Here is a 15,775-nt window from a genome sequence, read left to right as displayed (position 1 = left end):
AAGTGTTGGTGCTGACCTTTAAAGCCCTAAACGGCCTCAGCCCAGTATACCTGAAGGAGCGTCTCCATCCCCATCGTTCTGCCTGGACACTGAGGTCCAGCGCCGAGGGCCTTCTGGTGGTTCCCTCACTGCGAGAAGCAAAGCTACAGGGAACCAGGCAGAGGGCCTTCTTGGTAGTGGCACCCACCCTGTGGAACACCCTCCCACCAGATGTCAAAGAGATAAACAACTACCTGACATTCAGAAGACATCTGAAGGCAGCCCTGTTTAGGGAAGCTTTTAATGTGTGACATTTTAGTGTATTTTTGGTCTTTGTTGGAAGCTGCCCAGAGTGACTGGGGAGACCCAGCCAGATGGGCGGGGTACAAATAAATTATTATTATTATTATTATTATTATTATTATTATTATTATTATTAAACCATGATGGCTCTGCTCTGACTTCACAGTTGGAGACGGCGTTGCTTCTGCATACCAGCTGCTGGAAACCACAGGAAGGGAGAGGGGTCTTGGGTTCAAATACTGATTGCCAGTTTCCCATCTAGTTGGCTGCTTTGAAAACAGGGTGCTGGACGACGGGCCAGTGGGACTCTTTGTGTCATTATCTGCTTACCATCCAGCCCGATCAAGTCGTGCACACATTATTCTGTAACCATGTGGCTGCTAGCTTTCCCTTGGAATCACGAAATGGTAGAGTCGGAAGGGACCCCGTGGTTCATCTAGTCCAACCCCTTGCAGTGCAAGAGTCCCAGCTAAAGCATCCATGACAGACAGACGCTTCTTCTTTTCTACGTGTCATTCCAAAAAAAAAAAAGCACCAATGTATACTGATAGAGCGAGGGAGAAGAATACCCACCTACTGTATACACTTCTGTTCTGGGTCGCTCATCCCGCAGGGCCAACACTGCTGTGATTGGCCTGAACAGAGCTTTTTGTCGGGTAGTTGGGAAAAAATACATCATCTGGGAAGCCACGAAGCAGCGGCTGCGGCTACCAACCCACACAGCTGAGAAGCCCTTTCCTCAGTGGGCTGAGTGGGGGGGACGATGGGGGACGACAGCCCATTTGATCCTGGCTAGAACACTCACAGCATCTCCTTTAAGGCATATATATCTACACTACAGACTAAAGTGGTGCAATGGCCACACCCACGCCCCCAAGGAACCCTGGGAACTGTAGTTCCGAGAGGGGGAAGCTGGGGCTCTCTTTAGCAGAACACCGTGGGTGACCTTGACCCGACTACAATCCCCAGGGATCTTTGGGGAGGGGGAAGCTAAGAAGAGGTATAGAAACCAAGATAGGACTGCAATGTAGGTAACATGTCCTTAGAGACCGGCTCCTTGGCTTGGCGTATTCATGGTGCCTTTTATGCCCGCAGGGCTTGGAAGAAGACCCATTCATTCCTGGAAGCCCTCCTTGTCAATGTCAAATCTACACATATTTAAATGAGGGGACGCGTGTCGCGAGAAAACGGACACCCAACGGAGATGGACAAGGAATTAGAGGGGCGGTCATGTTTTTGAGGGCTAAATCTGCTCTCGTTTCAGCCCCATGGTCTGTTTACAGAAGGGTCTGTTTAAATTACCAATGTGCCCCAGACCAGCCTTCTCTGGTACCCTCCAGGTGTTTTGGACTACAACTCCCATCATGCTGGGGCTGATGGGAGTTGTAGCCCAAGATTTCTGGTAGGCACCAGGGAAGGGAAGGCGGCCCCGGACCCTCGCATCAAACCCACACAGATGCCAGCAGGTATCACACAGCCCCTGAAGGCGCATTCTCAGCCCCTATGAGCCACTCCTATCTCCTTCCCATCTTTTGACTCTCCAGCACCCCTTAGCATCCCCAGAATCAACGCCGCCACCTGCCCACAGGTTAACTTTGACCCCATCATCACTGCTCAGCCACTCTTAGGCGGCCTATTCTCCCCATTGCCCAACAACCAGAGGTCAGCAAATAATCCACGGACTCGAGAGGCCTTAGCTACCTGGGCTCAGGTGAACAGGTGAGGTATTTTGGGAGAGACCACAGAGCCTCCTTCACAGGGGCGCATCAAGGGGGTGGGTGGCATCCCCCCCCATTCAAGGCAGGAGGAGAAACAGCACACCCTGCCTGAGGGATGGGTAGGGGGATTGGGGGGTGAGAAGCAACCTTACGGCCGGGCAGCGAGCTTGGGGAGAAGAGATAGCACCAATTGGCCTCAGTCAAGCTCACCCCTGTCTCTGGAGGAGTTGGGGGCCAGGAGTTGTCAGTGCTGTGTGTGTGTAAGTTGGGGGGACAGAAAGAAAGACCAAATCAAAGTTGCTGACGAGACATTGGGGTCAAGATGCTGCTGTCTGGGCCTCCGTCACCTTGCCCTAAAGATGGCGGGGAGAGGACCACAAGGCCAGCTCGCTCTGGCTGCTGAGGAGCCAGGCATGGGCCTTGGGGTCGGGAAGGGCCCCTGCGGTGTGGCTCCAGGCCCCCACGGGAGGGGGGGGTACTCCGCTTTACACCGTGGTCTCGTACTCCAGCAGCTCCTGAGAGACCCCCACGGTGCGGTACTGGAGGCGCGGAGTAGCGGGCGAGGTGTACTCCAACGCCAGGATGGTCTTTCGGAGGCGCCTGTCGATGAAGTGGGCATCCCAGGCAGGGTATTTCTTGCGGGGCAAGTCGATGCGGATGACGGGCCCCTCTGTCCGTGGGGCCCGGGCGACGGGCGTGGGGGGCACGCTGGGCCTCACCTGGAAGACCGGCACGCAGCTGTCTCTGTCCCCCGGCACGCCCTCCCTCTCGGCCCCTGTAGTCCTCGGCAAGGAGCGCGGGGGGCTGGTGACGACGTCGGCCGGGGGGCCTGCCCCGCAAGGGACCGCGGTGGGCTCCTCGCCGCACATGCAGCCCCCGCCACGCGGCCCGAAAATGGTTCCGTTGGGGTGCAAGAGGCAGTAGTAGATGAACATGAAGAAGACCCCTAAGGCGAAACTGGAGGTGACCACGCAGACGACAATTAAGGCGTTGGACTCAGGGACTCCGCTCTGGTCTCTGAACCAGTACCAGAGGCCCGTCATAGCGGCGTTCTCCGACAGGATGATGACGTAGTAGATGGACATGCGGCAGCGGCTGCGGCCTTCCTTGACGTTGAACCAGCAGAAGATGTAGATGATGCCCACCACCATGTTGTAGATGATCTCCTCCCACTTGGACATGCAAAAATCCGTCTCGCCTTGGATGATCCAGAAGGTCATGATGCACCAGTGGGTGACGATGAAGATTCCAAAGTAGAGGTGGAACACGGAGGCGAAGAGGGCGAAGGCGATGGCCCGGGCGGCGATGGTGAAGAGGTGCCAGAGGATTTGCGTCACCGCCCCCTTGTAGGACATGGGCATCTTGTCTTCCCGGGAGTCCCGTAGCACCTTTTGGTAAGAAGCCAGCGTCCAGGCCAGGGACACCAGCGAGGCGGAAGCCGAGAGACCTGCCCAGGTGAGAGAGAGAGAGAGAGAAAGGGAAAGCCGGGAATTAGGGGGAAGAGAAACGGTCTTACTGAGGGATCGCAGGGGGAGAGAGAGAGGGAGCTGGAGGCAGGAAGGCTGGTGTCCAAGAGGAGGACAGGAGAAAGAGGTCGTGGAGAAAGACTGGAGCGATGGAAGGATGAGCAGAAGGATGCTGGTAGTAGCCTGAGCCTGTGTGCATGTGAGAAAGGCACACAGGCAGGAAGAACGGAGTCATGGTTGAGGAAATCCCAAGAACATGGTGGGAAGGGAGCCAATCGTGGTGCGGTGGTTAGAGCGTTGGACTAGGGTTTTGGGGAGGCTGGGGTTCAGATCCCCACTTGTTGGCCATGAAACTCACTGGGATTGACCTTGGATGCCAGTCCTTGCTTCCCAGACTAACCTGCCTCACAGGGTTGTTGTGAGGATCAAATGGAGAGGGAGAGAATTGTGTGAGCTCCTTTGAGAACACATGGGACACAGGGAAATCAATAGATAAGAGGGGATTGGGTCACAACTTTGTGGCCGCGTCTGTAATGCCGGTCATGACCACCTCAAGGAAATCTATAGCACACACAGAGAGAGACGAGCTGTAGGAGGGTGGAGCAGTTTGGAAAGAAAAGAGGGAGACACCCTGTAATGATCAGGAGGCCAGCGCGGTGCAAACACGCTGGCAGGAGATCCTCTTTGTCAAATTCAGCATCATGCCCCTTTCTCTCCCAGTGATGCCTGTGACAGACCACTGCTGGGAGAAGGAATCTGTGCCTTATGAAGCATTTGACCTGCTTCAGGTGAGGGTGGAGGAGCTGAGGGGCACAGGAGAGATTTGTGGAAGTATGGGGAGAGCATTGTGTTTTGCCTCCTCTTAAAAAACCCCACTAGAGGTGCATTTGCACTGCACCGGACTTCCCATTTCCTAAAACGAAAGAGACTGGTAACTGCTGATGGAGACAGTTTGTTTTCCACGGCTCCAGGGGGTAGAACCAATGGATTCAAATGACAAGAAGGAGATTTCGGCTAAATATTCAGGAAGAACTTTCTGAGTGCAAAAGCTGTTCTACAGTGGAACAGTCTCCCTTGGAGACTTATGGGACCGCCTCTCCCGGTATGCCCCGCGGAGGACCTTAAGGTCCATAAATAGCAACACCCTAGAGGTCCCGGGCCCTAAGGAAGTCAGATTAGCCTCAGCCAGAGCCAGGGCCTTCTCAACACTGGCTCCGCCTGGTGGAACGCTCTGTCTCATGAGACCAGGGCCCTGCAGGATCTGATTTCTTTCCGCAGGGCCTGTAAGACAGAATTGTTCTGCCTGACCTTTGGCTTGGAATCAACTTGATCCCTTTTCTTTTTCCTTTCACCTTCTCTGATGGAACTCCTATTTGGGGACTTCCCTGACTTTTTTCTGGCCCACGTAGGACCAGTCTGGGTAGTTGGCCTTGGTGAAGATTTGACGTTTTCATCCCCAAAAAGTTTTTGATTTGAGTTTCTACTGAAATGAGGCTGCATTTTAATGTTGTATTTTAATCTTGTTTTTAAGTTGTATTTTAATCAGTTGTTTTTATACCTGTTGTTAGCCGCCCTGAGCCCACTTGGCTGGGGAGGGCAGGGTATAAATAAATTATTATTATTATTATTATTATTATTATTATTATTATTATTATCATCATCATCATTAGTGGACTCTCCTTCCTTGGAGGTTTGCAAGCAGAGGTTGGATGGCCATCTGTCATGGATGCTTCGGCTGAGATTCCTGCATTGCAGGGGTTGGACTAGATGGCCTTTGGGGGATCCCTTCCAACCTTACATTTCTATTATTCTATGCTCTGGCCCAGCATAGTCATTTTTATTGTGGAAACAGGAAGCATGAGTAGAGGGTGCGGGGAAGATGGAGAGAGAAAAGAAAGAAGGTGACAGCCTGAAAATGGAAAGAAAGAGGTAAAATTGCAGGTGTACAATTGCAGGTGCAACAGCAAGGTGGAGAAAGTGAACACTACAGGGTAAAGGATTGAGGGACAGGAAGAGATACAACATTTCTGAAAATTTTGAAGGTGTGGAAAATATAACATTTTTTTTTACCTCTCTCTTTTTAAAAAATATGGAAATACTTGGGGTGAAATGAAATAATCACAGCATTGACTTGATTGTTAATATCAACCTGAGGTGCAAATGCTGTTACAGTCACGCATTACCTGCCCAGAAATGATAGCTGGATTTGTGCAAAGGGCTCTGGGGAAAAGAGTGGAATTCTAGCCATGTTTGCTCAGAAATAAGCCCCAGCGTGCTCAGTTCCTATGATAGTTAAAAGGTAAAGGGACCCCAGACCATTAGGTCCAGTCGTGGCCGACTCTGGGGTTGTGGCGCTCATCTCGCTCTATAGGCCAAGGGAGCCGGCATACAGCTTATGGGTCATGTGGCCAGCATGACTAAGCCGCTTCTGGCGAGCCAGAGCAGCACACAGAAATGCCGTTTACCTTCCCGCTGGAGTGGTACCTATTTATCTACTTGCACTTGGACGTGCTTTCGAACTACTAGGTTGGCAGGAGCAAGGACTGAGCAACGGGAGCTCACCCCGTCGCGGGGATTCGAACCACCGACCTTCCGATCGGCAAGTCCTAGGCTCTGTGGTTTAACCCACAGCGCCACCCGCGTCCCTCCTATGATAGTTAGGGAAAGGCAAAAGTGATGCTGTGCTCCCCAGTTACTGAATCAAATCCTCCTCCCATCACCTGGTTGAGAATTTATTGACGGGAGCAACAGACAAGTTGCCCACGGGGCATTTGTTCTGATTTGTTTTTAGGGAGGTTAGATGAGGTTGCATCAAAGCCAACGTCATCCCACACTTTCCTAGCGCATTTTCCAATTTTCCTTATCACAAAAAAAAACCAACAACCCATCTTTGGGAGAAATGGGCTTGTAGTACAAGGCCTCCAGCTATGCAGGCATCCCTGTACTTAGGTGCAATCAACTTAAATCACCGCCAGTTGGGTGAGGGCTGCTGCCCTCAGATGGCTTTGAGGGGGCTTCTCCGTAGGCTCCACTCACCCTGCAAAGGATCAATCCTGTTCTGCTGCACCATGATGCTGAGCTGCAGCACCAGCTGTGGGGCGCTTTTGAGGAAGGTCTCCAGGAGCCGCAACATGCTGATGTCGGCGCTTTCGAACATCATCCTCCAGTAGAAGTGCCGCCGGCGATGCTCCGACTGCCAGCGGCTCTGGAGACCCAGGTACAGGGTCCGCAGGTACCTGCGCAGAAGAGAGAGGGGGCATGCGGAAGACAGCAGGTGAAGACTGGAGAACAGAAAGCCTGGAGGGGACCAAACTGCGAATGATTGCAATGGGATCGGGAGTCTTATTCCTTGCACCTCTAGAGGGAGCTGCTGGCCTGACGTCCAGGGACACAGAGCGCCACCACTGCGGCTGGCTGGAATGTGTAGCGCGGTTCCCATCCCAGCAAGGATCAGGTGATCGCACTAAGCCAATATGGTTGCATTTGGCCTCGGATAACTGCTGGCTCCTGCTTGGCAGGGGCGTATGAAGGGGGGCGGGGGGAAGTCTGCCCCGGGTGCTGCCCAGGGGTGTGTGACAAGATGGCCCACTGCCCCCCCCCAGCTGTAGAGCGACTGAGGGCGCGCAGTGCCCATACAGGCTGCTGTGCATGCGTTGTCTATACAGGCTGCCGCTTGAGCATTGTCCATTTCGGCACTGCGCATGCGCCATCTGTACGGGCATTCGCATGCACCGCCAGGAGGTTGCCCCGCCCCGGGTGCCAGAGAAGTTTCCTCCACCACTACTGTTTGGTTGCTCAATCTGAGCAAGAAGCTCTGATGTAGTTGGAATCCTCCTTGGAAGTCTATTGCAAAGGTGGAGGACCTGTTACACTCAGGTGTCATTGGACTCCAGCTCCCATCGGCCCCTACAGTCAACATGGGACAATGGTCAGGGATGATTGATGTTGTAGTCCAGCAGGGACAGGAGGGTCTCAGGTTCCTCACCTGTGCTCTACCAGGCTGTCTGAGAACCTCCAGCTTGGCTTCTAAGTGGGTGGGGTCACGCTTCTGCTCAGCTTGGTTCAAATAAATAAGTAAATGGACATCCTGCTATTCCACGGTCACACAAAGCCCTCACAAGATAGCAACAATTTATACTCTGGATAATTACTGCACAATTGTTCAGACAGCACCACTATGTGAATCCCATAAGCAAGTAGACCGGGTCCCTGCCCTAGGAGTTTACTAGGAGTAAGAGAAGAGGAAGGGGAAGTGCCCAGGGAACAAAGGGTTAATGTGAGCCAATGCCTTCTCAGGTACTGAGCTGCATCCTTGTTGAGTTGGATGATTGGGCGGGCCCTGGGATGTGAAACACAAGAGCAGTCAAGTACAACATTCCTAGAGTGAACATGTTTACACATGGGGAGGAATGTTTGTCCAGCCAGCAGGTAAACTTCCTGTTTCCTTCTGGGCTGGGACAGACTTCCTCTGCATGTGACTAGAGGTGGGTGTGGCCTCACCTGTGCAGGTAACGACAAAAGCACAGGGCAGGGCAGCCATCTCTCTATCTGTGACTACATGCACTGAAGAAGCAACATCCGCTTAGCCAAAGATGCTTCCAGCCAAGAGAGGACAAAGGGACTGTCTCCTTATGAGATAGTTGCCAGGTGTCTGTTACTTTTCTAAGGTAAGTCTGCCTTCTGGGATCCTATTGTGAACAGAATGATGTGTGAGTAAACTCTTTTTATACTTTTGTAGAAGACTGTGTTGTGTCTTATCTTTTATTAGGGAATAAGGTGAAAATACCAGAACAGTTATTATAGAAGCTTTAGTGAGTCTAAGACAACGCATCTGCTGTAAGTTTAAAAGGGGGAATGTTACTCTGCTAAATTGTGAACTTGTTAACACAAGTTGGAAAGGCTATAATCAGTATATCCTCTCCCGCATCCCTGAACATTCCCACAAGAAGCAGCACCAACAGAGGTGCCTTATGATGAGACAGAACACTGATTTGTCTAGCTCTGTACTGCTGACACCGACTCGAACTCCCTGTGGGAGGATTTGCAGACAAAATCACAAAGGCATGATTGCTAGACAATTGCAAACCGGGACAAAGGTAGCCTGCTGTTTCAGGGGACTCTATGACATCATACTTCCAAACCTGGTGGTGGGGAAAAATACAATGGGTTAATCCCTACCTGCCACTCACACACGTTTTTCCTATTTGCAATGGGTGAAGACAGTATCTTTGCTCTCCTCCAGAGAGCAATTGCCATTTTGAACTGGACTATGGATATTTGTAACGTTTTAGGATTATTCCCTGCCTGATTTTTATCACTGTATATGTCTATGCATCCTAGCAAGACTTTTGATGTGAGTAAACCTTGTGGGGTTTTTTGGGGAGGGGCGTGAAGGCACTGTGGCTCCTAGGAGTTTACTCCCATTATTTCCAGTGAGATCTCACAAGCTCGCCCCCAAATCTCACAAGATCTCACCCCAAACTGCCACCACTTCCCACCGCAGCAGCACAACCTTGGTAAAGGATGCTTCAACAGTGGTGGCAGAAGGGCAGGGAGACAGTTTCCGTTTCTCCTTAAGAAAATCAACAAGCAGGAGTGTTTTTTTCACCATCTCTTTCACTTTTAGAATCATAAAATTATAGAGTTGGAAATGTCCCCAAAGGTCATCTAGCCCAACCCCCTCTGATGCAGGAATCGTGGCTAAAGGTTCCCTGCCAGGTGACCATCCGGCCTCTGTTTACAAACCTCCAGTGAACGAGAGTCTGCCATCTTTAAAAGCCCAGGAGCCATGCCAAGCGGTGGCGAAAGAGGCAGCTCTTGTTACCAACTTGTTACCAACAGGGCAGGCTTGTGTCTGTTGGTCATCCTGCACTTCCTTTGCACTGCTGTCTCCTGTCCTCCAGGGGGCACTCATACCTGTTGCAGGTAGATCCTCCCTCAGGCCAGCTGTAGGCAGAAAATTAGTTTACATGGAGAGGGAAGGACGTCTGTAGAACGTTTGTCTGTCTCCCTCTAGGTCTGCCAGTTCCAGAACCAACCTTCACCCGACTTCTAGTGAAATGCCCATCAAATGGGTGCTGTGATGGGGAGGAGATTTTATAGACAGCTCATTGCACTGATCAAATGTGCCAGAGAAGGAGGCAGGAACAGCTGGTCTCCCAGAACCACATGGAGCTGTAGCACTGTACTCCTCGCAGGGCCGGATGACGACAAGATCCTTGGCTCCTGCTGCCGACGACTGTGTCAACCATCTGCCCGTCAATCTGCACTTCGTGTAGGTGTTTGGGGGAGACGTAGTTCTGCTGCTACCCAAAAAAGGCTTTCCTTTTAGGTGTTTATTGCAAATACTGACACACTCATCCCTGCTTCCACCGCACCTCTGCTGCCACGCTTTCCCTGCACCCCATCTTTCTGAAAGATTCACCAAACCCAAAAAGGTTCCACAGAGTCAAGTGCAAATATTCTGTTGTCGTCATCACAGTGCTAAAGATTCCAGGCCAGTTCAGCTGCACGCTCTCTGCAAGCGACATATTGCTCCATCTGCATGTCGCAAGTCACTGTTTGGGGCGCTGTGACAGCTGATGGGGTGAACACCATTTCATGTATGTACGGGTTAGGCCCAGGCTATTCTAATGGAAGTGAGAGCTGGACCATCAAGAAGGTTGATCGCCGAAGAATGGATGCTTTTGAATTCTGGTGCTGGAGAAGACTCTTGAGAGTCCCATGGACTGCAAGAAGATCAGCCCTGAGTGCTCACTGGAAGGACATATCCTGAAGCTGAGGCTCCAATACTCTGGCAACCTCATGAGAAGAGAAGACTCCCTGGAAAAGACCCTGATGTTGGGAAAGATGGAGGGCACAAGGAGAAGGGGACGAAGGAGGACCAGATGGTGGGACAGTGTTCTTGAAGCTATCAGCATGAGTCTGACCAAACTGCGGGAGGCAGTGAAAGACAGGAGTGCCTGGCATGCTCTGGTCCAGGGGGTCATGAAGAGTCGGACACAGAAAAGAGGAAGGACTGGGGTGGAGAGAAGTGTGGGGTGGGCAGATTTTCTAAATTGTCATGATGGACACACAATGGAACATTTCAGGCTGCAGGACGGAGGGACGACGGACAGACAAACAAAAGCTGTCAGAAAACTGTAATCAGTGTGGGTTTTGCTCTTGACTTCAGCGAAGCGTGGATTGCAGCACATACGAAGGGGGAGGGGGGCATTTTCAAACAGGTTGAACTTTCTATTTACGCTCCAGCAAGGAACTATTTTCGTCCTGTGAATATTAAACCATGTTTTGATTGAGCTAAGGTACATTTCCAAATGAGAGCACTGGGGGAGATTTTGTTCCAGGGCATGTTTGGAACGGATTCAAGTTTTGTTTTTTTTCCTGATAGCCTCTTCCTCTTAACAGTTTTTCTGCCGGAGAGAGCTGACTTCTCCATGTTGCTTCACCAGTTTAGCAGGACCCCTGACTCCCCAATTCTTGCCATAAAACACCAAGGCTGTACATGACCTAAGAACATAAGAAGGGCCTGATGGATGAGGCCAATTGCTCATCGAGTCCAGCATTCTGTTCTCACAATGGCCAACCAGGTGCCTGTGGGAAAGCAGGATCCGAGCAGGATCCGAGCACAAGAGCAACTCTCCCCTCTTGTGGTTTCCATCAACTGGCGTTCAGAAGCATCGCTGCCTCCAACCATAGGTGCCAACTCCCTGGGGCCAAAGCACCCACAACATTCCCCACAAAGGGGCCAGGCACCCACAAATATTTGGTGCCAGGGCCGTGCACACTGCATGGCACCCATGGCCCTGGGTACCCACACTCGTGGGGCCAGGTTGGCACTCCTGCCTCCAACTGTGGTGGCAGAGCATAGACATCCTGGCTAGTAGCCATCAATAGTCCTCTCCTCCAGAAATTTGTCTAATCCTCTTTTATAGCCATGCAGAAGGGAGTTCCATAGTTTAACAATGTGCTGCATAAAGAAGAACTTTACAGTCATACCTCGGGTTACAGCCGCTTCAGGTTGCGTTTTTTTGGGTTACGGACCGTCGAAACTTGGAAGTACCAGAACGGGTTACTTCTGAGTTTTGGTGGTTGCGCATGCGCGGAAGCGCTAAATCGCACTTTGCACATGCGCAGAAGCGCTGAATCACAACCCGCACATGTGCAGATGCAGGTTGCGAACGCTGTGGGTTGTGAATGTACATCCCACATGGATCACGTTCGCATCCCGAGCATCCACTATACAGTGGTACCTTGGGTTACAGACGCTTCAGGTTACAGTCACTGCTAACCCAGAAATAGTACCTCGTGTTAAGAACTTTGCTTCAGGATTAGAACAGAAATCGTGCGGCACTGGCACGGCGGCAGCAGGAGGCCCCATGGTGCTTCAGGTTAAGAACAGTTTCAGGTTAAGAACAGACCTCTGGAACGAATTAAGTTCTTAACCCGAGGTACCACCGTATTCCATTCCTCTCCAGTCTGTCGTCTCATAGCTATGCAAGAGAGGCTTTTTAAAGCTTGACCCAAGGTCACTCAACCCAGTGGGGTGTTGTGGGCAACAGTCTCTTCATTCTCTCTCTGTGGGGCAATCCCAGCTAGAATTTCCATTCTAGCTCTCCATTCTGGACAGCCAAGGAGCTCCTAGCAAACAGCAGCTCTTGAACTATTCAGTTGACACTAAACTTGCCTGGCTACGAAAAGGAGAGGTGTGCATGAGCAAGGACTTGGTGTAAGGGTGTTATTAAAGGAGGGCTGGGCGCCATGGCTTAGTGGTAGACAATGAGTCTTGCAAGCAGTGACATCACCTTGCCAGCAAAGGTCCGTATAGTTAAAGCTATGGTTTTCCCAGTAGTGATGTATGGAAGTGAGAGCTGGACCATAAAGAAGGCTGATTGCCGAAGAATGGATGCTTTTGAATTCTGGTGCTGGAGGAGACTCTTGAGAGTCCCATGGACTGCAAGAAGATCCAACCTCTCCATTCTGAAGGAAATCAGCCCTGAGTGCTCACTGGAAGGACAGATCCTGAAGCTGAGGCTCCAAGACTTTGGCCACCTCATGAGAAGAGAAGACTCCCTTGAAAAGCTCCTGATGTTGGGAAAGATGGAGGGCACAAGGAGAAGGGGACGACAGAGGACGAGATGGTGGGGCAGTGTTCTCGAAGCTACAAACGTGAGTTTGACCAAACTGCGGGAGGCAGTGAAGGACAGAAGTTCCTGGCGTGCTCTGGTCCATGGGGTTACAAAGAGTCGGACACGACTAAACGACTAAACAACATCAACAAACGAGTCTTGCAAGCAAAAGGTCCCAGGTTCAATCGCTGATGACACCTCCAAGTAGGACTCCTGCCAGAAACCCTGAATTGCCACTGCCGGTCAGTGTAGACAATACTGAGTGTGATGCAGGGTTCAAATCCCCACTCAGCGATGAAGCTCCCTGGGTGACCTTGGTCCAGTCACCGTCTCTCAGCCTGTCCTACCTCACAGGGTTGTTGTGAGGATGAGATGGGGAGGAGGAGAACGACCACCTTGAAATCCTTGGAAGATAAAGGTAAAGGTAAAGGGACCCCTGACTATTAGGTCCAGTCATGACTGACTCTGGGGTTGCGGCGCTCATCTCGCTTTATTGGCCGAGGGAGCCGGCGTACAGCTTCCGGGTCATGTGGCCAGCATGACTAAGCCGCTTCTGGCGAACCAGAGCAGTGCACGGAAACGCCGTTTACCTTCCCGCCGAAGTGGTACCTATTTATCTACTTGCACTTTGATGTGCTTTCGAACTGCTAGGTTGGCAGGAGCAGGGACCGATCAACGGGAGCTCATCCCATCGCGGGGATTCGAACCGCCGACCTTCTGATCGGCAAGCCCTAGGCTCTGTGGTTTAACCCACAGCAAGGTGATATATAAATGCAACTAACCAACCAAACAACAAGGCAACTTCCTTGGAATCTATGCCCTGGGTCTTTTGGGTCTCTTGCCTAAATCCTGTTGTCAGTGACTCTCTCTCTGTGTGTGAGCCAAGTGCTAGCAGCACACATCAGCTGTGCGATGAACACACCTCTTCTTCTTTTAAACTCTTTAGCAAAGGCAAGTGTGTTGCTGAGCTGTCGTTGTTGTGTGCTGTGCAGTGCAAAAACCACAATTACACGGGAAAAGCAATGGTGGTGGCCTGGCTTGCTCTCTGCTTTAAGTTATTTTTATTATCAAAGAAGAGAGGCCACCACCGGCCACCTTGTCTCAGAGTAAAATAATAATAAAACAAAACCCCTCCACCACTTGCAGAAAATCTCAGGGAGCACCCGATTTGTTGTGACTTTAATTTAATTAGGGGGAGGGGTAATGATGCAATATCCACAAACGGGGGGCAAATGAAGAGAAATTGATTGCGGAGCAGGATCCAGATCGTCTGCGTGGGGAATTAATTGGGAGTAATCGTTAAATAAATTGAACTGATTCTGCGTGATCTGGGAAGTGGTGCAAATGAATCGGAAAATGTATCTAGTGTGATTTGGAGGGGAAATCAATGTTTTTGCACGCCGTGAAATGTAAATTCTACCGATTCTTTGTAAATTTGCACATATGCATATAAATATGAATGCCTCTGGCCTGGGAACTTTTAGCTACCCCCTGAAGCCACTAGGAACCCAATCCTATGCTTGCACAGCCCAGCATCACATAATACAGTGGTACCTCAGGTTAAGAACTTAATTCGTTCCGGAGGTGCGTTCTTAACCTGAAACTGTTCTTAACCTGAGCTACCACTTTAGCTAATGGGGCCTCCTGCTGCCGCTGCGCCACCACCGTCCGATTTCTGTTCTCATCCTGAAGCAAAGTTCTTAACCCAAGGTACTATTTCTGTGTTAGTGGAGTCTGTAACCTGAAGCATCTGTAACCCGAGGTACCATTGTACATACAAACAGTCTCTCTCTCCCTCTCTCTTGGTGTAAGGAAGGTTCCAGGTTGTAGTAGTAATAATAATAATAATAATAATAATAATAATAATAATAATAATATATTACTTATATCCTGCCCATCTGGCCGGGCCTCCCCAGCCACTCTGGGCGGCCTCCAATAAAATATTAAAATACATCAAACATTAAAAGCTTCCCTAAACAGAGCTGCCTTCAGATGTTGTCTAAAAGTCTGGTAGTTGTTGTTCTCTTTGACATCTGCTGGGAGTGCGTTCCACAGGGAGGGTGCCACCACCGAGAAGGCCCTCTGCCTGGTTCCCTGTAACTTGGCTTCTCGCAGGGAGGGAACTGCCAGAAGGCCCTCGGCGCTGGACCTCAGTGTCCGGGCAGAATGATGGGGGTGGAGACGCTCCTTCAGGTATACTGGATGGAGGCCGAAGCCATCAATTGCCCTCTCCTCTTCCATGAATTTGTCTCATCTTTTAAAGCCATCCAGTTTGGTGGCCTTCACTGCCTCTTGGGGCAGCGAGCTGCCTTGTTTCACTCTGCACTTTGTGAAGCAGAGAGAGAGAGGGGAGGAGGAGGAGGAGAGGGAAAGAGAGCCTTGTTTCCTGCGCCCCTTCTGTACTGAAAAGGATTCCTGCCTTTGTGAAAGGGGAGAGATGATGACTGCGAAAGGAGAAGGATTAAGCAAGAGGTACAGGGGCTATAAAGCTCCCTCCTGACCTAGTAAACCTGTCACCCAAACGGATGGCTTTTATATCGGATCCATAAAACGCTCCCAGTCGACTCCATTAGCCACCGAGGGCCAGGAGAAAAACCTTATTCCAGCACTTTCACCCCATACATCAGCTCTAAAGAGGGCTGCAGGAGCTTGTCAGCCCCACAGCTCCAAGACACCAAGGGGGCCCGCCAAACGGCCCTCTCCGCAAGAGGGTCTGGGTGCCTCCGGCAAGACAGGAGTCAGCCGGGATCATTTTCCCGCCTGCCACCATAAGTCAAGGCTCCTTAGTCGGTGTGACTTGGGGGTGGTAAGCTTGACTCGCTCGATGGAAGGCTTGAATGGAGTCTGAGACAGTCTTCAGTGGGGGACACGAGGGGATGGGCAGATAGCACCCCCCAGGGACTGGGAACGTGGTCCGTCTGTCACTGGACAAAAGGGGAATCTTTGGAAGCAGTCAGCTGACCTGACCATCTGTTCGCGACAAGGATCCTATGTCCCCCCGCTTTGTATATATATATATAAATGTTATTTTCAGTGCAAAATTACAAAAAAAATTACAAACATTGAATCCAAACTAAAACTATACAAACAAGAAGGAAAAACACAACACAAACGAAAGAAAACAAAAAAACACAGAAAAGCACACATCTACAAATAAAACCATAGGTAAAGGTAAAGGGAC

At 50.8% G+C, this 15,775-nt stretch overlaps 1 protein-coding gene across 2 annotated transcripts in view; it reads right to left on the bottom strand.

Moving 5' to 3' along the window:
* XKR7 (XK related 7) overlaps window positions 1–15,775 on the bottom strand; it is a 48,056-nt gene continuing 32,281 nt past the window's right edge. Inside the window, exons 1-3 of one of the 2 annotated variants that reach the window (XM_083619055.1) lie at window positions 7,452–7,472; window positions 6,503–6,702; window positions 1–3,447 (exon numbers count right to left, since the gene is read on the bottom strand). In XM_083619055.1, coding sequence (XP_083475181.1) covers window positions 2,486–3,447; window positions 6,503–6,626 — 1,086 coding nt within the window. In that variant the 5' untranslated portion in view covers window positions 6,627–6,702; window positions 7,452–7,472 and the 3' untranslated portion in view covers window positions 1–2,485. Of the gene's footprint in view, window positions 3,448–6,502; window positions 6,703–7,451; window positions 7,473–15,775 lie in introns of those variants that run through there. The other variant, XM_083619054.1, reaches the window with a different exon arrangement.

Source organism: Podarcis filfolensis (assembly GCF_964270895.1).
Source record: "Podarcis filfolensis genome assembly, chromosome: 6".
Taxonomy (NCBI): domain Eukaryota; kingdom Metazoa; phylum Chordata; class Lepidosauria; order Squamata; family Lacertidae; genus Podarcis; species Podarcis filfolensis.
The sequence above is the reverse complement of the archived record's forward strand: the minus strand, read 5'-3'. Positions and strand labels throughout refer to the sequence as shown.